We start from the raw sequence: 24,644 nt of genomic DNA on the forward strand, positions 1-24,644 counted from the left end.
CGAGCACGGGTATGGTGCTGACAAACCTAGAAACATAATTGGGGCGAACAGGGATTCGAACCCACAGTCATAGGTTTGTGGCGTGCCCAAGGGACACAACTCTGCACAGCGAATCGCGGCGCCTTAGACGACTGGGCCACCCGTGCCCCCTGTTAGTTGCAGAACCCATGCATGTTAACATGATAATGTTTGGATGTACGTCGCCAGGGTGGATCACTGCTTGTGCTGGCCTGAGACAGATTCTGACACTTCTCATAATGATATCGCATTCAAGATTATTTCACTTCTATACGATGTGCATGCACCTTCGCGTACGTGCGTGCGTGTGTGTGCGCGCGCGGGGTGTGGATGCTTTTGCTAGTCCGAACTAATGCCGGTTTTATAGTGCTAGCCCATTGAGATACCATGCCACAGTTAACATATCACTTACACAGAATTGCAATCTCATTAAAATCAGATCTTAGTTCTCGCTCGCTACCGCGGTAGCGAGAACTAAGGTCTGATTTTATGAGATTGACAGAATTGATAAGTAATAATTTTGTATACTCACATGTTTCATAGTGACTTCAGAAACTCGTGTTAGAATTCATGTATTGCCCTCGCACTCGCTCGGGAAATACAAGAATTCTGACATATCAGTATGCCACACATGTGAGTATAAAAGTAACTATTTATGCCATTAACAGTGGATATTCTCACGATCCAACCAAACTGAGAAAGACATGTTTTATTTACTGACTGCACTGCATTATTTAACTCCCGGACGCCTGATGAAATCACCGGGACGTCTCCAGACGCTCCTGGGTGTTAAATAAAAAGTAGAAACACCCCCACCCATACCCCCTTAATGCCAGGTGCCAGGCAGGGAAGCTACAAGCGCCATCTTTTAACGTCTTCTGGTATGACACTGACTGTGAACGAACCAGCGAACTTCCAATATCCGGGCAGACGCCCTATCCGCCTGACCACGGGGGTGGGCCGTTGATTACAGCGTGAAACAACATTAACTCTAATACACATACAAAAAGTTGATCCTTTCGCAAAATGGGGGACACTCTGGTGCAATTGATCATATTGATTGAAAATTATTGCGCGATAGGGTCACATACTCTTTATTTAAATCGTTCAAACATCAACTAACAACTGAAATTGTATGAGTGAGTATGGGTTTACGCCGCTTTTAGCAATATTCCAGCAATATCACGGCGGGGGACACCAGAAAGAGCTTCACATATTGTACCCATGTCGGGATACGAACCCGGGTCTTCGGCGTGACGAGCGAACGCTTTAACCACTAGGCTACCCGACCGCCCCTGAAATTGTATGAAGTATATAATCCTAAAGTTAATAATTACCCTCATTCCATAGATACGATGTCTCGGTTTGACACAAGACGCTTATTTCAACATGTAGACCGAATCTGGACCGTGAATAAGGACAGTACACTAAGGGACATTGTCCCTCTTCACCCCGGACGGATCTGTTTCAGTTGCAGACTAGGGTGGTCAGGCTCGCTGACTTGGTTGATGTATGTTATCGATCCCAATTGCGTGGATCGATACTCATGATGTCAATCACTTGATTGTCTGGTCCAGACTCGATTATTAACAGACCGCCGTCATGTGGCCGAAATATTGCAGAGTGCGGCGTTAAACAACAAACAAACAGTTGCAGACGTTCGGACAAATATCCTGATTAGGAGTGGTGTATTGTCCGAGATATCCGGATGGTCGTGGATTTCACTTCATAATATAAGCTTGCGTGTTCAGATATTGTCCAGTGGTCAATGTGAGTGAGTGAATGTTCTTTTGTAACCAAATTAGAAGTATTACAGAAATATAGCGACAGTCTGTCACAGACAAACCAGTGGTTGATATAATGAACCATCCTGGGCACGATGACATATTATTCAGGCATGTATCCAATCAAGCCTAATTTTAAGCCTAATTTCACCGGCTCTTATGACAAAGGTATCGATAAGCTAACGGAGACCAATATCTACCTCTGAATCCCACGGAGAGGATGTAGGGAAAAGCCAGCGAAATCTTGTTACTTCTTTTAAGCATGTGTAAAAGCGATATCAAAGCAAACTTCCTCGATTGGTATCATAACCCGGGTGAACCACTGTCCATTGTGACATTAAGTTGGTAAACAACAATATTATGTGGCAGAGGGTGTTTAGTTGGTTTAAACATTTACCAACTAAACACGCAGCCTGCAGGGTTTGTACCCCCCCACACACACACCTTTTCAAAAAAGCTGTATCAGCCCATGATATAGTATTATGCAGTCGTGGCTATGTGCCGTTTTTAACGGCTTTTGTTACTTAAAAGCCAAGGTGGACATTCAAAGTGAACAAAGTTCTGCTTTATTAGCTGTAATAACCAAAGCTTCAGGGAAATCTTCTTTTTTCAAAATGCATGTTGGTGATAAGTTACTTGTTCTATTTTCTTTAAACTGTTCTTGAAAAAAAAGCTTTTAAATGAAAACGAAAATACCAACCGGAGTGCTGAGTATATCTAGTATACTTGAGTTCTTATACTCTAAGATTTGGGGTCAACGGACATTTTGTCTTAGGAAGCCTACCTAAAGGTAATTCGATCGCTGGTCCAAGCGAAGGCCCGGGTTCGATTTCCAATAAGTACATGTGTCAAGCCAATTTCTAGTGTCCCCAGCCGTTATATTACATGAATATTGCCGAAACCGCTTAAATGCTCCCTCACTCCTTCTCACTCATTTTATAGACCTTATCAATTATGCATATTCCTTTTGCTATCAAAATAGAAATTGACCTTTTATGCAAATTTAATATGAGGTGTTATTATAAGATATACGCACGTTCCATTTAATATATGAAGCTTGGCAGTTGGAACATTCCAGTGTGTTTGATTATCGATGATTGTTAGAAGAGAATTTGTCAGTTATTTCATTGAAGTAAGATAGCATAAGATAAGGTAACACTTTAACTTCCTTTTCGTACAATAATTCGAGACCGCATTTTGGCCAACCTTTTCTAACGAAATTATTATTGAAAGATGCAAATATGTGTCAAAGTCACTGTATCTAGTAAGTCGACTCTGTTGGTATTCGAAAACATAAGAACAAAAGGTGGGCTCCGCAAAAGGAGCCGGGAGCAGGCTTAAAAGCGTTGGTTGCAATCTTTTAGACTGGGCTCCTGTTTACATAAAGGCTAAATGCGCTAAGCTTGCGTCGCGTACCAACAGTGGAACCAGTTAAAGATACAGAGTGTAGAGATTTTAAGTACTGCCGAAGTGTTATGTGAATGACAATTTTGTTATTAAATGTTGTTGTTTTTAATCCAATATTATTTGCATTCTTATTTATTGCAGTGTTTCGATGAACATATTTTAGTACGCAACTTGGCCTAAACATAGCTTCTCTTAAAATTAATAACTTCCGGTTAAAGATACACGTCGATGGACGTGCAATGTTTTCAATGGTTAACGATCCAAAGACTGGCTGATGTAGCTATATGGGTCGATATTCAGAAATGGAGAATGCATTGTGTGCATGAGTTCAATTTATTTCCAATTAGAAGCTGATTTAACAAAACTTATGTATTCGTACCGTAGTTAGTGCACACCAAGCATTCGATAGCACAGCATCTTGTCAGTGGAATTTTAAAGTGATGAATAATTTACGGGCCTAAGTGGTTTCAGCTGTATATTTCCAGATGCGACTGGTTCGTTTCTATTTGCCATTCTCTTGTCGTTCATACCCGTGAAACAATTTGAGTGATAATGAGGCGTCTTAATGTTGCAAGTAAGAACAAGGCACTGAAAGTTGTGAAAGAACTTGATGCCTTTCCCAAAGTTCCAGAAAGTTACAAAGAAACAACAGCCACTGGCGGAGGATGTAAGTTTGACATTGATATTGTTCAGTTATTTTCTTCCAACCCTATTTCACCTAAAAGTTATAGACACTGAATGAGTGCATTTGTACATGATCTATTGACCTACATAAAGATATAGAAAGGATAGATCTAAGCTAGGTTTTTGAGAATAATGGGCGATTATTAGGTGGACTACGTTTATCATGCTAATTTATTCACACTTTACTGGTCACACAGGTAATGAAAATGTAATTGGAATTAAGCTTTTTTTTAAAGGTTCGTGCTACTACTTTAAATATGAACTATGCACAACAGCTGCTCTAAATGCTCAAAAGTCTGGTGCCCATTTCTAGCCAAAGTCTACATATGGTTTAGACATTGTTACTAATGTTGGATGAAACTGAAATCAATAGTCTTCTCTGTGTATTTTGAATAATCATTAACCATTAAATTCATTTACACAAAATTTGAGTTTGTGGACAAAGGAGAGTTTGAAAATGTTTAATAACTGGAATCAGTATCAGTTGATAGTTATTACTGCAAACTAGCATGGGAAGATCGAAGGGATGATTTATGACAGTTTGGTATTGAGCAACATGCAACAGCAAATGTCTTTTCCACCAGTTTTACAACAGCCCTATGTTTATAATCCATTTTGTTTTCTTCCTTTCAGTATCTATTATAACTTTCATCATCATAGCAATTCTAGTGATCTCCGAAATCAAGTATTACACAGACACAGAGCTGAAGTTTGATTATGAAGTGGACACAAATGTCACAGGGTAAGTTTGGTGCAAGTTTGTCCAGTGGTCAGGACCTCACTTATTTACTAACACTTTCGCTGGAGACAAATGGCAAAAGGACATTTTCATGATTTTATCAACTTTTCACGTGACATTCTTTTTTTGACAGAATGGTTGCAGTATCCCATTTTTTGTCATTCACTAAGATGGGAATCATGTGGTCACACTGATCCGTGAACATCGGGGATAGAACAGGTGTTCAACAACCCATGCTTGCCATAAAAGACGACTATGCTTGTCGTTAGAGGCAACTAAACGTGATCGGGTGGTCAGGCTTGCTTACTTGGTTGATGTATGTCATCAATTCCAAACTGCATGGATCAATGCTGATGATTTCAATCACTGGATTGTCTGGTCCAGACTTGATTATTTACAGATGGCTGTCAAATAGCTGGAATATTGCTGAGCGTAGCAACAACAAACAAACAAACAAATCATGTGGTCACTGAATACTCGACATGTACCAGTAAGAACACCTACCAAGGAAGACTCAATATAGCCTGGTCCAGGTAATGTGTCTAACATGCTGCATGCATTTAGCTTTGATACTTCTTGTGACGTTATGACAGACCAGTGAAGACCCGGGGTAGAATAGGTCTTCAGCAACCCATGCTTGCCGTAAAAGGCGACTATGCTTGTCGTAGGAGGCGACTAACGGGAACGGGTGGTCTGGCTGCATGTCATTGTATTCCAGTAGCGTAGATCAATGCTCATGATGTTATTCACTGGATTGTCTGGCCCAGACTTGATTATTTACAGACCACCATCTGTTTTTGTTTTTAAGCTTAAGTCCGTTTAAGTTTTTGGCTGTTTTGGAGTTTGTGGTCCTTTGATATGCAGCCTTTAATGTCTAAGCTTTTAAAAACTGAGCGTTGTGGTCATTTATTATGTTGATAAACAGTTTTTTATTTTTCAGAAAAATCAAGATCAATGTTGACTTGACGGTGGCCATGAAATGCAGCAGTGAGTAATCTTGTTTTGGACTCATTATGTTCAGTATAGGTATTTGACTGGACGAAAGAACTGCTTGCCCTTGTTGTCAGACATTTCACATGGATTCCATTTTTAATTGGTGTCCACTGGAAGAACTTGTCTTTGTTTTCTCTTTTTGAGAGGAGGAAAACCAATATCCTTAACTCATGACATCAACCCAAGCATTTTGATGGGTGGTGAAGAGTTGCATCTCCTAAAGTAGTAAACGTCTACAACCTGTGCCACTTTGGCTGACACGTTGTGATGTCATTGAACTTGCTGAAGTACTTGTGAAAGTCGCGCCAAACCCATGTCACTTGCATATAAGTCTAACATATGAACTAGTCAGAAATATGTGAAAGGAATTTATGTAGACTTACACAAGTATAATTGCTAGATTATATGAATAGTAGAACAATTGGTCCCAATGAAAGACTGGCGTTCTTACTGTCGCTTATCTACACTTGCTGATTATGAGGATACAGTTACTTTACATCCATGGACTTATCTTTCAGTACAGACTTTGAGCAAGGCTAGAATTTATGCAACATGTGAAATACATCTCAATGTTCACCAATATCATCACTTTACAAACTGTGAAGTCCATTGAAAGCTTCACCTGAGAAGTGGGGGGCACGGGTGGCCCAGTCGTCTAAAGCGCCGCGATTCACTGTGCAGAGTTGCATCCCTAGGGCACACCAGAAACCTATGATTGTGGGTTCGAATCCCGGTTCGCACCAATTATGTTTCTAGGTTTGTCAGCACCATACCCGTGCTCGTGGGTTTCACGGAATTGGTAAACATCCAAGCCCTGCATCACTTCGGGCTTTCCTCACACATTAAACTGACACCCCGTGATATAACTGGAATACTGTTAAAAGCGACGTTAAACCCAACTCACTCACTCACCCGAGAAGTGCTTTTGAGGTTTATTTGTACAAGTTGTAAACTGTGTAGTTTCCAGGGCAGAATGATCCCATTGTACCACACAGTGGTCATGGTACACGTTTAAAAAGGTTATATGCAAACTAGCTGGTTGTATGTCCTCTACCCATTGGATTTCTATGTTGCTTATTCTATCATTGCCAACCACTGGTCCATACTAAGGTACTGACAGGCCATTAGGACAATGGTGATGTGTCTTTTATATTGGTTATGTAGTGTTTAATAACATCTTTTCACTCAGTAATGATATTCACTTTCTCAAAGTGGTTGTCAGGGGTTAGAAGTTAATGCTAGCCTGGGGCTAGTACAAATTCTTGTGAGCAATTACAAATTTTCCAATTTCTCCATACTCATATCATTTCAAGGGTATTATATCTTACCCGGAATCGTAACGCGTTTGAGTTTAGTTCTAACGATGGTTGTTCTTGTGTTGTTGGATTTGTCTTTTTGTCTTTGAATAAAATTGCTGTTGCAATAATTTCAACATGGTTCAAAAACTGAAAATTACAATTCTGTTTTCCAGAAAGTAAACCTGAAAATACCTTATCAATTGTCACCTGTTCTGTCCTTCACCTTCAGGTATTGGTGCTGATGTTCTTGACCTTACGGGACAAGATGTCCACAGCTATGGTAGACTGAAGGAGGAGGACACCTATTTCGAGTTAACTCCAAACCAGCAGAAATACCACACATTTTTACAGGAAATTAACCGGTATCTTCAGGAGGAGTATCATGCTATCCAGGACCTCATGTGGAAGTCCAAGACGCCAGCCTTCCGTGGCGGTATGCCTCCGAGGTATGGTGATTATTGAGCTCTTTTTTTAGGCTTGGTTTATAGGTTATTTTCGAAACAATCTCATTATAATCAGATCTTAGTTTTCGCTACTGCTACACAAAGATCTGAGGACATCCCTTTACGGGTCACGTAAGAAGGACCTTTCGCGAATTTTGACCGACCAATGAAATGACTGACAAGAAATCGACATAATCAATCAGATGGCAGCTTTCTCGAGCTTTACGACACTAGTTTCAAACTGGCGACTACGCTTCGAAACATATTTTGAGGTATTCTCGATTAAAAAATTTAAAAGTGATAAGAAGAAATTCTGGAATGGCTTACAGATGGCTTAGATTGTATGTATATAATCATAAAACCTGTAACTGTCATTCGGAATACCACGTCTTAAATATTTCGTGGTTTGCATGACACATTCCGACTGTCACTTTCATGATCTGGTAAGCGGTGCTCTGATCATGCTGATTGGTTGGATGAAAGGTCGGCCTGATGTCCTAAGATCTTTGTTTAGCGATAGCGAGAACTAAGATCTGATTTTAATGAGATTGTTTTCAAAAATCAAATGCGTGATAAGTTTGGTGGTTGAAGTAGTAATAGGTTTACAATTTTGAAGACATGTTTTCTTTTAGCAGTCCATTAAACAACAGCCGCTTCTGTGATCTAGTGTATAGAGCGTCTGCCTGGAGAGCAGAAGGTCGGGGGGTGTCATACTAAAAGACGTTAAAAGATGGTACTTGTTGTTACCATGCCTGGTGCTCGGCATTAAGGTGCTAAAACAAGGACTGGTCGTCTCCAGAGTCAGTACACTGTGTCTAAGTGAGGTATCCATCGTTCATGATAGGGCTCGAAAAAATGTCTTTAACCTAACTTGTCCTGCAGAGCTAGTACATATTATTTTGTACTCCTCCTGCAATATTTTCCTTGCCCTTTTAAATTTTATACAGTTTTATGTTCTCAGTTATTATCATCATCTTCTGTAATTAACGTTTGAGTTGGGGTATTTACGTTCATATAGAGGTATCTCATTGGGGTAAATGATCACATGGTCACTCATCCATGGATTGTTCATACTAAGCACGTCTTGTATGGGGAACAGGGGGCACTGATGGCCCAGTTGTTTAAGGCGGCTCAATTTGCAATGCAGATTTGCGTCACTGGGGCATTGCAGAAACCCATGATCATGTGATTGAATACCAGTTTGCGCGGATTATGTTTCGAGGTTTGTCATAAAGATACCCATGCTTGTGGGTTTCACCAAGTGGTAAACATCTGAGACCTGAATCACTTTTGGCTTTCTTCCCACATTAAGTTGACTAGAATACTATCCGAAGCGGTGTTAAACCCCTCACTCACTCTTAGGGAACAGTTAATACTGACACAGTGATATGTGAATTCCAGGTCAAGTCCCCAGTGCCCAGTGCCCTGTGCTTATTGTAATAGCTGACAAATAAAGGATTGAGTGGTTACAATATTTGACCCTAAAACGTGGATTGTCGCTCACTATATCAACCACTGGTTTGTTTAGTCCTTATCAATTTTCAGCGGCCCCTATGATATACCTGCAACATTGATATTTGGAAAAAATGTTCTTCACTAAGGCTAAAAATAATAATAGTATTGCTTTTCAGGCACCGCCTGCATCGTCATAAAGTTCATCGCAAAAATTCCAAAGTCCTTAAAAACAACAATAACAACAACAACAACAATAAAAGACACCGCCTGAGAACCAGTTTTTTAATTTTTTTAAGCCTAAGTCACTCTTTTTTATTTTGGCAGGGAAACAAACCCCGAACATGGTCCGGATGCCTGTAGGGTTCATGGGTCACTGGAGGTCAACAAGGTCGCCGGCAACTTTCACATTACTGCTGGAAAGTAAGTTGGTTAATAACTTCTAATAGTTCTATATTTAGCATTGACTTGCCATTGGAAGTTAAACCATGTCAAACCGCTTCATTATTATTGAGGGCGGTCGGGTAGCCTAGTGGTTAAAGCGTTTGCTCGTCACGCCAAAGACCCGGGTTCGATTCCCGACATGGGTACAATGTGTGAAGCCCATTTCTGGTGTCCCCCACGGCGCAAAACCAAACTCACTCACTCATTATTATTGAGAAAAATAAGATGACTATTTCACATGATGTCATCAATTGACGACATTATGCCATTATGCCAGAAGGCTGCTTCAGTGAAGCTTCTCTGTAGGTTTGAGTTTTCATACATTTTTTGTCATTTTCTCTCTTTAAAGTTCAATGAGTAATATAGAATAACCTTCTTGAAATTGGAATTGTGGATTATCCGTCGTGAACAAACAGGTCAAATAGCTGCCAATTATTACATTTCTACAATGTTGAGATTAAAAGAGAGTGAAAGTATGTGGGAATGAGAATATAAGTTGTTGCAGCGGTATGTGTGGTTTTTTGCCTCCCATGGTGGGTTTTATGCCACGAGCCGGAGCTGATTGGTGTTAAACCCAACGAGTGACGCATAAAACCCCATGTACCCCGAGTGATACTGCTACAACAAATTTATCTTACCGACATGTTTTATGTGACATTTAAAAAATAAAAACAAATTCAAAATTGATAGAAAACAGCTGTTCGATTGAGCTGTGGTTAACTAGTGCTATGTCAAGTGACTTTAATTGACTCAGAATAATCACGAGGGTTTTTGCTTCAAAATGGGGTATAAGGGATTTATACTCCCCCTGACAAATTTATTTCCCTCTTGTCCGAGGCCAGATACATAGTATTTTGTTTTTATCACAATCACGTGAACCAATCAGATCTCATCATTCTGTCATGGAGGTGTTATAAAACATTATGTTTATATTCTCTACGATGCTAGATCTGTTCCCATGATTCCAAGAGGACACGCTCACATCGCCATAATGTTATCTGAAAGGGGTAAGATGTGTCTGTGTCTACAGTGTGTGCACCTGCGTTTTGTGACACTAATGTGTGTATTGTGTACTGTGACACTAACATGTGGAATGTGTGTGTGTGTCGTGTACTATGACGCTGAGGCTGACGCTGGGCCTGCTTGTTTTGCACCGAATATCACCATTGTAATCTGCTTCCTTTTCACATATTGCTCTGTCGACCTTCATAGGAACGATCAATGACCTTAGCAGGTGTCTAGTATTTTCCAAACAATCAACAGCAACATCTCTTATAAGTATTGTTGTTTGGATGAAGTGAAGAAATAAAATGTGAAAAACCTTCTTTTAAGTTACCATGGTGACAGTTTAATGGATTACCGTACCATCCTTCCTAAATTGAGGTACTTTTCATGACTGAAACTCCACTGGCCAGGTAATTTAAGATTATTCAGGTTTTGTCTCTCAACTTTTGAAGCTGAACATGACACAGCAGCACTGACCAGAGTAAAAGACTGTCAGACGTGGACAGTAGCAAGTTCCCACGAGTGTCGACAGAGCTCTGTACTAATCACGGGGTTGACGGAGTCTCCTGATGGGGTTTACTGATTAGCGTAAAACCATCCAAAAACAAATAAGGATATAATCTGATTATCATAAAAGTTCAAAATAAAATGATTGATGCAATACTGCTTGGTGGAAACTATAAATATATCATGTTTATTGCTTGCTGTTAAAGTATGACAAAAATAGACTCTGGACTGTTAGTGATAGCCTAGAGACTGGTCAACACAACTTTTTTTGTAAAAAGCAAATTCCATTAAGAAAGCACGAACGCAGAATTAAAAATAAAAATTGTTCAACCATTTACTGTATTTTTCAGATTTTAAAGCCTTTTTGTCATCAAATTAAATTAAAACTGCCTTCTGGGTTTTTTCTGTTCTTTTCTTTGTTTGTTGTTTAATACCACACTCAGCAGTATTTCAGCTATATGATTGCTACTGCCTACTGAATAATGGGCTTGAAACGTCCTCGGGACTGGTCATTTATTATAGGCGTGGGTGGGTCAGAGGAATGACCACCCCATCAGGAGCCTCCAGAAACCATCTGCTCTTTCAGAAGCATGGTCTGATTGTGGTATAAACACAGTATGTGTGCCATTAAACTTTGTATTTAAAACCTGTTCTCATATATCACTCACTTCAAGAGGCTATACTCTCTCTCCTCCTTGTTTAGAGCAGTGCAGATACGGGGAGCTAATTACCACACTCACATGGCTAATTTAGTCCTTGTGAAAGGTAGGTTAGCACGGACCTATATAAGTCCATGGTTAGAGGAACACCTCCAGTCCTGCAAGATCTAACCGTCTTCCATATTTTCTATTTGGTTTCTTCCCGGGGGTACATTCTTGGTCCTTACATTCCCTCATTGAAATACATTATTACTTCAAAATATCATTAAGATTAGTTTTGTAGGTATTTTATGTTTTTATGATGTCCATCTTCCCGAGGCAAGAGCGTTAACTGACTATAAAAGTCCAGTTCCCACCCTTGCCGAACTAGGCTGGAATTCCTATGCACCATTCAAATTCTACCTCTCATATCACCTGCATTTGCTTCAAACAAAATGGCGGCGCCCAGTCAAGACGATCTGATCAAAACTCAAGATCTATATTGTGATAAAACGGGTCTTACACCGGGAATTGCATCAAATCATGTGAGCACCTTGATTAAAAACATAAAAAGATTTGTAAAATATGGCTGTACATATGCTTTGCAAATCCTACAATCGATCAAAATCTGCACGACAGTTTACAAACCAGATTTCGATTTCGTTGCACGATTTTGATTGGACTATGCATAGACTCGTTAGTCCAGCTAAAATGTAACTCCATAATACCAGCCTAGTTCGGCAAGGGTGGAAACTGGACTTTGATAGTCAGTTAACTCGCTTGCCTCGGGAAGATGTATGATGTCATGTCTAGGGGAAGTAACTCCATCCTTTTTGGTTAGGTAACTTTGTGAATGTGTTTTTGTAGAGGACAATGCTTTTATGCTTCCTGCCTATTTTGCTATTGTGGTGAAGGACTTTGATTGGCATTCTTTAAGTTGATGTAGTTAATCGCAGCCAATGGTGTAGATAAATATTTCTCTATTTACACTTTCATATCTGTACGCTGATAGAAGAAGCACTGCAAAAGTGTAAATTAAAAAGGAATTTTACATATACATGATATAGTATTGCTGTGATGAAAACTACTTTCTTCTGATACAAGTTATCCATTGGCTCAACTTTGTCAGTAATGAAATTCGAATCCCAGTTTGCATTGATTATGTTTCTCGGTTTGTAAACACCATTCCTATGCTCATGGGTTTCACACGTGGTAAATGTGAAGACTTTCGGTCACTTAGGTCTTTCCTCCCACATTAAGCTGACACACCTTAATATCATTGTAATCCTGTTCAAGTGGTGTTAGGCCAAACTCAATCACTACCGATATCACATTGCAATCTAGGCTACTATTTCATTTGCTAGTTTGCTAGTAAGAATTATTGATAATTATTTGTCTGTGGTTAACAGATAATCACTGTGTTGACTCTGTTGAGATTAATGTTTAATCAATATCCAAATATCAACAAAGTTTCTAAACATTACAATATATTGTACAGGGTTAGAAACTGACAGTTTTCGTCCACTAGTCCTTATAATGATAAGATATAGCAAAACCCTTAAAAAGGGCAATTTTTTACTAATCCTCATAATACCTTTACAATTGGGCAGTTTGGCAAGGACTATAGGACTAGTGCCAATTTCTAGCGCTGTTGTATAGGGCAAGAAATGTTTCTTTGTTTCCTTGAGGATTGCTGTCTCTTGTAACATGCTTTCATTTAAAGAACACAAGTAAATATATATTGACAATATGAATTTGCTGCTACTTTCAGATTATAACTTCTCTCATCGAATTGATCACCTTTCTTTTGGGGAGCCAGTATCTGGAGTTATCTACCCTTTGGATGGGGAACTGCAGTCTACAAAAGCACGTAAGTCCATCCTTATGACCATAATGTGGGAATTGTAGCTATAGTTCCAATACTTACATTGGATCAAGTCAGTTAGAAGAACATGACGACATGTTAAAACATTTAAGGATAACAACTTCTTTTCTTTTTGTAACGGCCATTCATTTCATTTTCAGAGGTGAGCGAGTGTATGTGTGTAACATCACCAGGACTTTTCATGCAACGATACAATACACGATATGTTTTTTTCTGTATCGATACAAAACAATGATAAACTTTCTAAAATAAAATATTTAAGACTTGTTTAATGACCTCAGCATTTTTGTCAGTCAAATATCACAAAATGTGTTGTAATTAGTGTTTCAAGTTCACTACTAAAAATAGCACCTACGAACATGTCTACAGCTAGCTTTTCCTTTTAAACCTGCTCTGAAATATTTATAGTAAGACGTTTCCATGTGATTTGACATCAATATGAATATCGCAATACACATGGTATCGTGACCTATGTATCATGATTTGTATCGTATCATGACCTTGCTGTATCGTACCATGACCTTGCTGTATCATATCATGACCTTGCTGTATCGTATCATGACCTTGCTGTATCGTATCACGACCTTGCTGTATCGTATCATGACCTTGCTGTATCGTATCATGACCTTGCTGTATCATATCATGACCTTGCTGTATCATATCATGACCTTGCTGTATCGTATCATGACCTTGCTGTATTGTTTCACCCCTAATACAAAGCTGTGTGACACATTGTGTTTCAGACTTCCACACATTCCAGTACTACATACAGGTGGTTCCGACAGAAGTGAGGACGTACCTGGTCAATGAAAACACATATCAGTTTGCGGTATCACAGAGGGTAGGTACAGTCAGTCCTGGACAGTTACAGGCGCTATAGCATGTTTACTATACCACATCCGGCATTATATGGGGATTAGCACAAGTCAGGCATTATAGCATGTCTACTGTAGCACTTCCGGCATTATATGGGGATTAGCACAAGTCAGGCATTATAGCATGTCTACTGTAGCACTTCCGGCATCATATAGGTATTAGCACAAGTAAGGCATTATAGCATGTCTACTGTAGCACATTCAGCATTATATAGGGATTAACACAAGTCAGGCATTATAGCATGTCTGCTGTAGCATATCTGGCATTGTCAAGGATTAGCACAAGTCAGGCATTATAGCATATCTACTGTAGCACATCCGGTATTATACAGGGATTAACACAAGTCAGGCATTACAGCATGTCTACTGTAGCACATCCAGTATTATATAGGGATTAACACAAGTCAGGCATTATGGTGTGTCTACCGTATCACATCTGGCATTATATAGGTATTAACACAAGTCAAGCATTATAGCATGTCTACTGTAGCTTTTACGGCATTATGTAGGAATTAACACAAATCAGGCGTTATAGCATGTCTACTGTGGCACTTCAGGCATTATATAGGGATTAACACAAGTCAGGCATTATGGCGTGTCTACCGTATCACATCTGGCATTATATAAGTATTAACACAAGTCAAGCATTATAGCATGTCTACTGTAGCTTTCACGGCATTATGTAGGAATTAACACAAATCAGGCATTATAGCATGTCTACTGTGGCACTTCAGGCATTATATAGGGATTAACACAAGTCAGGCATTATAGCATGTCTGCTGTAGCACTTCCGGCATTATATAGGAATAAGCACAAGTCAGGCATTATAGCATGTTTACTGTAGCACTTCCGGCATTATATAGGGATTAACACAATTCAGCATGAGATGCTATTGCACCCTGGCTTCGTGTCTGCTTGTATCTCATATGGTTCAACACGTAAGTAAACATTTAGATTTTGAATAATACCCAGTCACTCACTCATCTCAGCATCAAACAGCTATGCTTAGTCCCCTGTCACTTGAAAGATCACTATTAAGATCAAGGTTATATTACCAGGATATCAATGTGTTTGTTTGTTGTTCAATGCAGCACTAAGCAATATTTCAGCTATATGACAGCAGTCTGTAAATAATCCAGTAATTAACATTATGAGCATTGATCTCCACAAGTGGGATATGATGACATGCATCAACTAGGTCAATGAGCCTGACCACCCGATCCTGTTATATCACTGTGTAGACTTGCACCATTACTGAACCACCTGGATCTGCCACAATCCTTGACATGTTTGCGCAATACCTGCTTTTGCTGATTTGTTTAACCAAGCTTGTAGACCTTGAAAATCCAATATCAGTTTAGTTTTCTCCCTCATAAAGCTGAATACAGATAAAACTGAAGTTAAACATGTAAGTTTATCCCAATTTTTCGAAGATCCTTGCTTCCCCCGTGATTCTGATAATAAAATCCACTTTCAACTCTTTAAAAAATCTTTTTTGTAAATTAGGATATTTGTAGATTTTTCAGTGGGAACTGTCCTGATTATCAGGGTTTCACTGTACTTTCCAAACTAACTCAGTGTGCAGCAGGTGGTATGGGTGGCCCAGTCTAAAACACTCAATTATCTGTGCAGAGTTGCATCCCTTTGGCATGCTATAAACCAGTGTTCGAATCCCAGATTCACCCCAAAATTATCATTCATTTGTCAGCACCATACCTGAGCCAGTGCATAGACCCATCCAGGGGATCCCCACCCCCTACTTTGAAAAGTAAATGTTGTATGTTGTAGGCAGTAAATTTATCTGAGAGAGGATTTTGATATTTTGGACACCTCCCTTTTGAAAATGCTGCATCTGCCCTTGCTAGTGGGTTTCACAAGGCTATCCTTCCAAATAAAGCTGACATGCCGTGGTATGTCGGAGTTACTGTCCAAAGCAACATCAAACCCCCCTGTATCACTTGACCCTCACTGTGTTTCAGAGCCGTCAAATTGATCACTCCAAAGGCAGCCATGGCGTACCAGGGATTTTTGTCAAGTATGACTTGTCGTCATTGATGATCAGAGTGCGCGAGGAGCACAAGCCGTACTGGCAGTTCATGATCCGACTGTGTGGAATAATAGGAGGAGTGTTCTCCGTCTCAGGCAAGTCAGCATATCTCCGTCATCTTCTAGCGCCATGTTCAAACCACAGGAAGCAGTACAGGGAAGCCCAGACACCCTTGATCCATGATCGATTAACAATCACACTAATTGGCACCGTGTCTAAAAATAGATAACCCTGTCGTATCATTCTGGAAACCTTTGCTGGTCACGAAACCCTTGTTAGTATGGAAACCCTTGTTAGCCTGGAAACCCTTGATAGTATGGAAACCCTTGTTAATCTGGGAACTCTTGTTAGTAAGGAAACCCTTGTTAGTATTGAAACCCTTGATAGTCTGGAAACCCTTGTTAGTCTGGAAACCCTTGTTAGTATGGAAACCCTTGTTAACCTGGAAACCCTTGTTAGTATGGAAACCTTTGTTAGTATGGAAACCCTTGTTAACCTGGAAACCCTTGTTAGTATGGAAACCCTTGTTAGTATGGAAACCCTTGTTAGCCTGGAAATTTTTGTTAGCCGGGAAATATTTGTTAGCCTGGAAACCCTTGCTAGAAACCCTTTTTTTTAAACCTAAGCTCCTGTATGTGTACTGCTAGGAACATCTTTATCTGTACAAGGGGACATTGTCATGTGCCTGCTTACTGACTTCGTGGGGGGCACGGGTGGCCCAGTCTTCTAAGGCGCCGCGATTCACTGTGCAGAGTTCCGTCTCCTGGACACCCTGTGGGTTCGAATCCATATTCGCCCCGATTATGTTTCTAGGTTTGTCAGCACCATACCCATGCTCGTGGGTTTCACCGAAGTGGTAAACGTCTGAGACCTGCATCACTTCGGTCTTTCCTCCCACATTAAGCTGACACGCCGCGATATAACTGGAATACTGTAAAAATCGGCGTTAAACCCAACTCACTCACACACTCACTACTGACTTCATGGGATAGGTACAATCTGAATAACTTGGAGTACATCACTGATTGTAAAATGGTTAAAAGTTGTTAAACAAAAAGTAACTTAAAGGGTGTTTGCAATTCTTCTAAGAAGGAAGTCATGAATTTAAATCCTTATTTTTTGCAGGAATGATGCATGGTCTCTCTGGCTTTCTGGTGGACCTATTCTGCTGTAGATTCAAGATGGGCAAATATAAACCGAAATCCTTCGAGGAAGCAAGTCAAAGTGCCACGCCCCCGTCTCCATCCCTATCCAACCCTCCACAAGATGATCCTGCCGGGGTGTCACTGCTTGCTCAGCCTCAATAGCACATTTTATTCATTTTATATCCAATTTACTGTTATATTTTTTAAAATCTACTGTAGTTGTTGAATGTTGGATGACAATAAATGGGGTAATTTTAAATTTTGGAGTTTTGTTTTTTCCTGTATTCTCATGGGTTGGAAAGTCTCCAGTACATGTTGCTTGAAGGACAGCAATTATGCGAAAACTGGCATAAAACCCTACTCACTCACTCATTCTATACAAAAAACGCCTCTATGGATAGTGGATAAAGCCATAATGGATATGCCCAGAAAGCAGGTCGGTGGTAGTTCGATCCCCAGGCCGCATCACCTCAAAACATGTCAAAACATGTCAAAACATGGTACTTGTTGTTGCCCTGCCTGGTGCTTGGCATCAACAAAGACTGGCATCATACCGTATTCTACGTAATAAGAACCCAGGGCGCTCTAAAAATTAGAACTAGGGGGCTCTTATTAGAATATTATTTTGGTGAAAAAAACAGAGTCGAAAGATAAATTTCATGGTTTGTGCTGTCCGCCTGAAATGTTTATGTACGACAGATATATTATTCCAGAATTTAATTGCCCATAATTAAGGGTGCATATAACACACGAGTGCGTATTATACACTAAAAAATATGTATGAAGGGGTGCTAATTGGGATTGTTCACCAGCCAATATATCAGCAAATGTCACCGTGGGCGCTTATTAGAGCGGGGCGCTTATTACGCCGAAAACAGGTATTATTTGTGGTATCCATGTGAAACTGCTGTAAGTCTGGAATAGTATAAGCAGCCACACAAACATGTACATGCAAGATAAGATTCACATAATGTTGAACACAATGTTAAACCCCATTTCGCCTTGCCTCATTTCGGCAGACAAAGAGATGGGGATCGTGTGGTCACATTATCTGACATGGCTGATCGCGTGCCATCTAGCCCAGAGACATGGATAGATGCTCATGCTATCAACCACTGTTTTGCCTTGCCCAGACTCGGTTATCTATTGCAGTCATGATAAAGATGAAATAGGTCAGTATGGTGTAAATCATGAATTTTTTTTCATATGAGTAGGATTCAAAATGGTGGGGTCATCTAAGGACAAATATGCAAATATAAAAGGTCAGGTAGGCACTACTTTCAGTGTTTACAAACTTTGCATCGCCCTTGTCTATCCCGGATCGAGTAAGAATTAATAATTGGGGATCTGGACAAATAATAGTGATAATTATTATCATTTTAAAAATAATAGCTTAAGATTCTGAAAATCGAGTGAAACATGGATGTTGCTGAGGCTACTGGAGACAGATGGGGAAAAGGACACCAGCGGGATCGCTTCCGTATTTGTGTAGACTGCTGCGGCTTGGGGTCTTTTCTCCACCAAGGCTCGCCAAATACAATCCTTACTCCTGCAACTCCTGATATTGATCATCACGAAATACATGCGCTTGATGACCTCTATTTAGTCATCCCTAAACCTCCACTAAAAGCCAACTCATTGCTGAGCATTTTTGAATATCGGCTGGTATTGTGCACAACCACCAGTAGCTTAAGTGATGACGTAAATACTGCCAGGTATCGTGCAGGAAGCTGAGGCACTGTAAGTCCCCATGATCCCCAGTGAGATTCCCTAGCTTAGGATGCTGGTAGCGCATAGCCCGTGTTTTAAACAGTTGTGAATAATAATAATGATAAAATATGTTTGACAAAATGTTTTTTAAATTTAACTTTGTATTCATGACTCAATTGTATATATATATAACTTGTTCTCGTCACTATATAGCTGAAATAATTTGAATGCGACGTTAAATTTTAACTCTATCATAACTCACCCTGGCCCAAATTGGGTCATGAAATTAAGTAGTGTGAGTAGCCCAGCATCAAATGAGATAGCAAGGTTACCAAGACTAAAAACACCACAACACAGGGTTGGAGACTGTCACAACAGCTTGATCAACTTACGTAAAATGACCACAATTGACTCAGAACTTGGTGACGAGCACTGTCTAAATCTAGCACTCAATTGCATTTTTTATTGTAAGCTCAAATTGATATTTATGACCAACCTGAGTAAAACACTTCATTAAACATAATAGGGTGTGTCCTCTATGCATGACTACTGTGATTTACACATCTTAGTTACACTGTATCTTGGCTGCCGCTCTCAGTTTAGCCGATCTTGCTCTGGGATTGTCCAAACAATCCGTGTATGTTGGCACACACACTTTCTTCGATGAAGGCAGCCATCGTTTTTTCAAAAGGTCCACAACATCCTTTCTTTCATGCAGGACTGAGGGGTTTCTAAGGTGATCCCGATAGTTCATGTTGAGTGGCAGGTCCATGTCGATGCCATGGAAATGCCGCTTGACGATCCTATCCTCAAGCGAATGAAATGACAGAGCGACACACAGTCCTCCTGGTTTGAGGAATCTGTGGGCAAGTTCAAGGCCGTTATTCAACTCGTTCAGTTCATCGTTGACAAATATACGCAGAGCTTGAAATGTTTTTGTCGCGACGTGAGAATGTCTCATCATCTTATCTCGTCTGAGATCACTGGAGAGAAAGGAAAATATTTCAGAGTGAATATTCGGAATATGGGAGTGTATATCATGGCGTGTCAGCTTAATCTAGAAAGAAAGCCGAAGTGATGTCAGTCTCAGACGTTTAAAATTCAAACTATATTTGATAATGAACAAAATATGTTTTCTAAACTTAACCTACTGTTGGTCATAGTGCTTCCACCCTTTCAAGATCAAAGGACGGGGAAACCAGGGCAGGGCAGGGCAGGGGGAGGGGCAGGGCAGGGCAGGGACAGAGCAGGGCAGGGGCAGAGCAGGGCAGGGCAGGGCAGGGCAGGGCAGGGCAGGGCAGGGCGAGTGCGTGTTTGTGTTTGTTGTCTAACACTGCACTCAGTCATAATCCAGCTATATGAACGCGCCATATTCCAGCTATATGACCAGACAATCCAATATTGTGAAAACAATCCATGCCGTACAAAGACGCGCAATCAACCAAGTCACTGAGCCTGACCACCTGATCCATTTGGTAGCCTCGTACGACCAGAATAGGTTGTTGATGGGGACCTACTCTGACCCGGAATGTCCATGGATTGGCTCTGGTGAGGTGTGGGGTGGAGATCCATATCACATCACTGAAAACATATTACTTGTCTGAATATCCCAGGATTAAACCCTTATTTGTAAGAAGTAAAGTGACATGCTATATGACCTTGAGGAACGTCTTACCCTTGGAACACGCTGGCTACTATGTCTGCTAGCTGTCGTGTGCGCGTGATGTTCCCGAAGGCGTAGCGTGTGTCGACGATGGCACTGGCAATCTTGCGGGCAAGTTTCTCCTCTCCATACTTCTTGATGATCACATACAGGTCCTGCTCGTCGATGTGGTTGACAACATCGGCTGCTGTCGGCTGATCCGGGAGCCTAGCGTACAAACAGTGATGACCCAGAAATAATTTTTGTTTTCTATCTATATGATGGTAAAAAATCCAATCTGCACCAGACAATCAGTGATTGATATTGTGAGCAAACGATCCCTGCCGTCAGGATACTCCGCAATCAACCAAGTCACGAGTCTGACCACCTGATCCATTAAGTTGCATCTTACGAGCAGCATAGGTTGCTGGGGACCAATTCTAACACAGAACCCCTATGGAGCCTCAGAAATAATAACATATGCTACAAACGAAACATTATCATACCCAGAAATACAAGGTGATTATTATACGAGCATGTGTTCTACTGATTTTACTAAACGAGAGTCAGAATGTTTATATTTATGAGGGTAATGCATGAATTCTTACACGAGTTTCGTAAAATCAGTACAGTGAATAATTTCTTTATGAGCTTCCCCTGAGAAAAATCCACTGATCACATCTTAGACAATTGTCGAAAGACATCAACAATTTTCAGGATGACAGAAACAATACACTGGTGCGCGCGATTGTTAGGGACTCAGTTATTTCTAACCCAATGGGTAATAACATCTCATATTTCCCCATTTGTAACATATACATTGCAAGCATGTGAAAGAGCTGATCTGACAACTATGATCTGGCCACGCATCATTCTCCCTTCCTATACATTTGTGTGAAAAAGATATTTTTTTTAAATCCATAAAAAAGGTGTCTGAACCAAAACTTTAAAAGTCAATAAACTTGTAAAACAACAACACAAATGTTAAATGTGTTTTTAATTCAGCTATGAAAAAGATATTTTGAGTACTGCGTATTTGATTAGAACTTTTGGCATCACGATGATTAAGAACGTCTTGAAATCCAAGCTACATATTTTCATTTAATGCCCATACTGTCACCTGTCTCCATCCATCCTCATGTCCAAAGGTCCATCTTGACTGAGAGAGAAGCCCCGGCCAGCCTGGTCAAACTGCATGGACGACGCCCCCACGTCAAACAGGAAGCTGTCCACAGACGCACCTTCCACACCATGCTCTCTTAGCAGCTGAGGCACGTCAGAGAAGCGACCAAGTAATGGAGTTATCTGCCCTTCCCTGTTTGACAGGGTCGATACTTGAATCATGGTTATCATTGAGTGAGTGAGTTGGGTTTTATGCTGCTTTTAGCAATATTTCATCAATATCACATAAGGGTGAAACGATACATCAGAGACTAGTGCATCATGACTTTTCATGTGATAATACAATACACGATACATTTTCTTCTGTATCGATACAAAACGACACAATTGCTAAAATAAATTACTTACTACTCATTTGATAACCTCAGCGTTTTGTCATATATCACAAAATATGTTGTAATTAGCATTTGAAGTTCACTGCTTAAAATAGCCACTTTGAATATGTGTCTACAGCTAGCTTTTCCTTTGCTCTGAACAGGGGCGGTTGTGTAGCCTCGTGGTTAAAGCGTTCGTTTGTCATGCCAAAGACCCAGGTTCGATTCCCGACATGGGTACAATGTGTGAAGCCCATTTCTGGAGTCCCCCGCCATGATATTGCTGGAATATTGCTAAAAGCGGTGTAAAACCATACTCACTCACTCGCTCACTCACTTTGCTCTGAACCTGCTCTGAAATATTTAGTGTAAGACGTTTCAATGCGATTTGACATAAATATGCGTATCACAATACACATGGTATCGTGACCTATGTACCATGATACTTATCATATCATGACCTTGCTGTATCATTTCACCCCTAATATCATGACGGGGACACAAGAAATGGGCTTATCACATCGTACTCTTGTGGGGAATCGACCCCGGGTCTTCAGCGTGATGAGCGAACACTTTTACCACTTGGCTACCCACCAACCTGGCACTCATCAAGAGATTATGAGGCAGCCACTTAGCAACCTCATGATAAACCATTTGTGTCAAACATAGGATTTAATGCCACAGGACTGACTAGTGATGTCATTTGTAAGATATTACAGTTGTCATCTATACTCTCACATTTTTGTTATCTTAATAGATACCGTATTTGACGTAATAAGCGCCCCGCTCTAATAAGTGCCCATGGCAACATTTGCTAAGCTATTGGCTAGTGAACAATCCCAATAAGCACCACTTCCGATTGATCAATGTACACAAGAGCTCTTTATTCGCGTATAATACGCACTCGTGTGTTATATGCACCCTTAATTATGGGCATTTAATTCTGGAAAAATATATATGTCGTACATTAACATTTCAGGCTGTCAGCATAAACCACAAAATTTACTTTCAACTCTGTTTTTTTCACCAAAATAACATTCTAATAAGAGCCCCCTATTTCTAATTTTGAGAGCGCCCTGGGCGCTTATTACGTTGAACACGGTAATTAAAGTGGTGTGACCTCAACATACTTGCATTCCTGTGATAGTTGGGTTGCCATTTCAAACGCCACTGGATCCCTGTCCAAGGCAAACACTCTGGCATTTGGTGCTCTTGAGATTATCTCCCTTGTATGACCTCCACCTCCAAAGGTCATGTCCACGATAACCTGAATGAAATAGGTTCATATATTTCCCTAATGCCTGACAAATTTATCTATTTGTTTCACATATGTTCTGGCAAGAGGCAAAATATAAAACATAGTTGTCAGAGTTGTGTTATAATAACATAATTGAAATAGATAAACATAACAGAAATATTATAAACAAGCATTTTTTTAAACTGGTTACTTTAATAGTTTTGAATGTACTGTTTTAGGTCGGCTTGTTCATAAAGTGAGTGAGTTGGGTTTAACACCGTTTTGAACGGCATTCCAGTTATATCATGGCATGTCAGCTTAATGTAGCTATATCACGGCGTGTCAGCTTAATGTGGGAGGAAAACCAGAAGTGACGCAGGTCTCAGACATTTACCACTTTGGTGAAACCCATGAGCACAGGTTTGGTGCTGACAAACCTAGAAACATAACTGGGGCGAACCAGGATTAGAACTTTATGATCATGGGTTCTGACATGCCCAGGGGACGCAACACTGGACAGCAAATTGCAGCGCCTGAGATGACTGTGCCACCCGTGCCCTTCATGAAGTAAGTACATAACTTTTTCTGGCCTAACAACAAAACACAATCCACACTTGCTGTCATGTGCTGATTACCCACATGAATACCCAAGGTAGAAAAGGTCTTCAGCAACACATGCAAGAATGGGTTGCTGAAGAGCTATTCAAACCTGGATGTTCACAGGTCGAATCCCCACAGGAAGACGACAGTGACATCCTACAGAACTATAAATAGATGCAAACCTGTCCATCAGTAGGTTTAAGTACATCCAACACTTCCTTCAACATCACTGGGATGTGGGGCACTCTCCTGTGACGGTCCTCATTCAGTTTCTGACCTAGTTGTCTCCCCTGTTGATCCAGTTGCCTCCCCTCAGTATCCGTTGCATTGTGGGAAGCTCTCACTGGTTGACACTTACTGCTGCATACCTGCTGTAGAAGTCTCAGCTGACAGAAGGACAGCTTGTGTCTGCTGAGCTGTTTCACCTGGCTCATTGGCTCAGTCTGAAACAGAATATGGCAAGATGTTTGTTTGTTTCTTTCTTTGAGGTTTAATGCAATATTCCAGCTTCATGACAACGGTTTGTAAATAATCAAGTCTGGACAAGACAATCCAATGATTGACATCATGAGCATCGATCCATGCAATTCGGATA

At 40.4% G+C, this 24,644-nt stretch overlaps 2 protein-coding genes across 3 annotated transcripts; one reads left to right on the forward strand and one right to left on the reverse strand.

The window, feature by feature from the left end:
• The first annotated feature begins 3,429 nt into the window (after window positions 1-3,429).
• On the forward strand, window positions 3,430-17,617 carry LOC139462349 (endoplasmic reticulum-Golgi intermediate compartment protein 2-like). Of its 2 annotated transcripts, none has more exons than XM_071244005.1 (10): window positions 3,430-3,876; window positions 4,527-4,635; window positions 5,573-5,619; window positions 7,153-7,369; window positions 9,146-9,241; window positions 10,211-10,269; window positions 13,184-13,282; window positions 14,041-14,138; window positions 16,152-16,314; window positions 17,345-17,617. In XM_071244005.1, exons 1-10 carry the CDS (start codon window positions 3,762-3,764, stop codon window positions 17,524-17,526), a joined length of 1,185 nt encoding a protein of 394 aa, XP_071100106.1. In that variant the 5' UTR covers window positions 3,430-3,761; the 3' UTR covers window positions 17,527-17,617. The 2 variants fall into 2 exon arrangements, with proteins under 2 accessions (XP_071100106.1, XP_071100105.1); XM_071244004.1 differs by lacking the exon at window positions 10,211-10,269 and adding an exon at window positions 11,478-11,539.
• A 1,952-nt stretch (window positions 17,618-19,569) lies between these two features.
• Window positions 19,570-24,489, reverse strand: LOC139461899 (probable methyltransferase-like protein 15 homolog). The gene is made up of 5 exons (XM_071243388.1): window positions 24,232-24,489; window positions 23,343-23,479; window positions 21,837-22,031; window positions 20,750-20,944; window positions 19,570-20,057 (listed from the first exon to the last, which is right to left on the reverse strand). The coding sequence occupies exons 1-5, from the start codon at window positions 24,481-24,483 to the stop codon at window positions 19,640-19,642; spliced, it is 1,197 nt and encodes a 398-aa protein (XP_071099489.1). The 5' UTR covers window positions 24,484-24,489; the 3' UTR covers window positions 19,570-19,639.
• Window positions 24,490-24,644: the final 155 nt, after the last annotated feature.

Source organism: Haliotis cracherodii, unplaced genomic scaffold (genome assembly GCF_022045235.1).
Source record: "Haliotis cracherodii isolate W230 unplaced genomic scaffold, xgHalCrac1.p SCAF_15, whole genome shotgun sequence".
Classification (NCBI taxonomy): Eukaryota; Metazoa; Mollusca; class Gastropoda; order Lepetellida; family Haliotidae; genus Haliotis; species Haliotis cracherodii.

Excerpts from the sequence above, each read along its gene's own strand:
- LOC139462349 (XM_071244004.1), top strand. The coding sequence starts at position 3,762 with ATGAGGCGTCTTAATGTTGCAAGTAAGAACAAGGCACTGAAAGTTGTG. Across the intron at positions 5,620-7,152 it reads GGTGGCCATGAAATGCAGCA|GTATTGGTGCTGATGTTCTT; the intron begins GTGAGTAATCTT and ends CTTCACCTTCAG. Across the intron at positions 9,242-11,477 it reads TTTCACATTACTGCTGGAAA|AGCAGTGCAGATACGGGGAG; the intron begins GTAAGTTGGTTA and ends CTCCTTGTTTAG.
- LOC139461899 (XM_071243388.1), bottom strand. The coding sequence starts at position 24,483 with ATGAGCCAGGTGAAACAGCTCAGCAGACACAAGCTGTCCTTCTGTCAG. Across the intron at positions 23,480-24,231 it reads TTAAACCTACTGATGGACAG|GTTATCGTGGACATGACCTT; the intron begins GTTTGCATCTAT and ends TATTTCATTCAG. Across the intron at positions 22,032-23,342 it reads CAACTATCACAGGAATGCAA|GGAAGGGCAGATAACTCCAT; the intron begins GTATGTTGAGGT and ends CCTGTCAAACAG.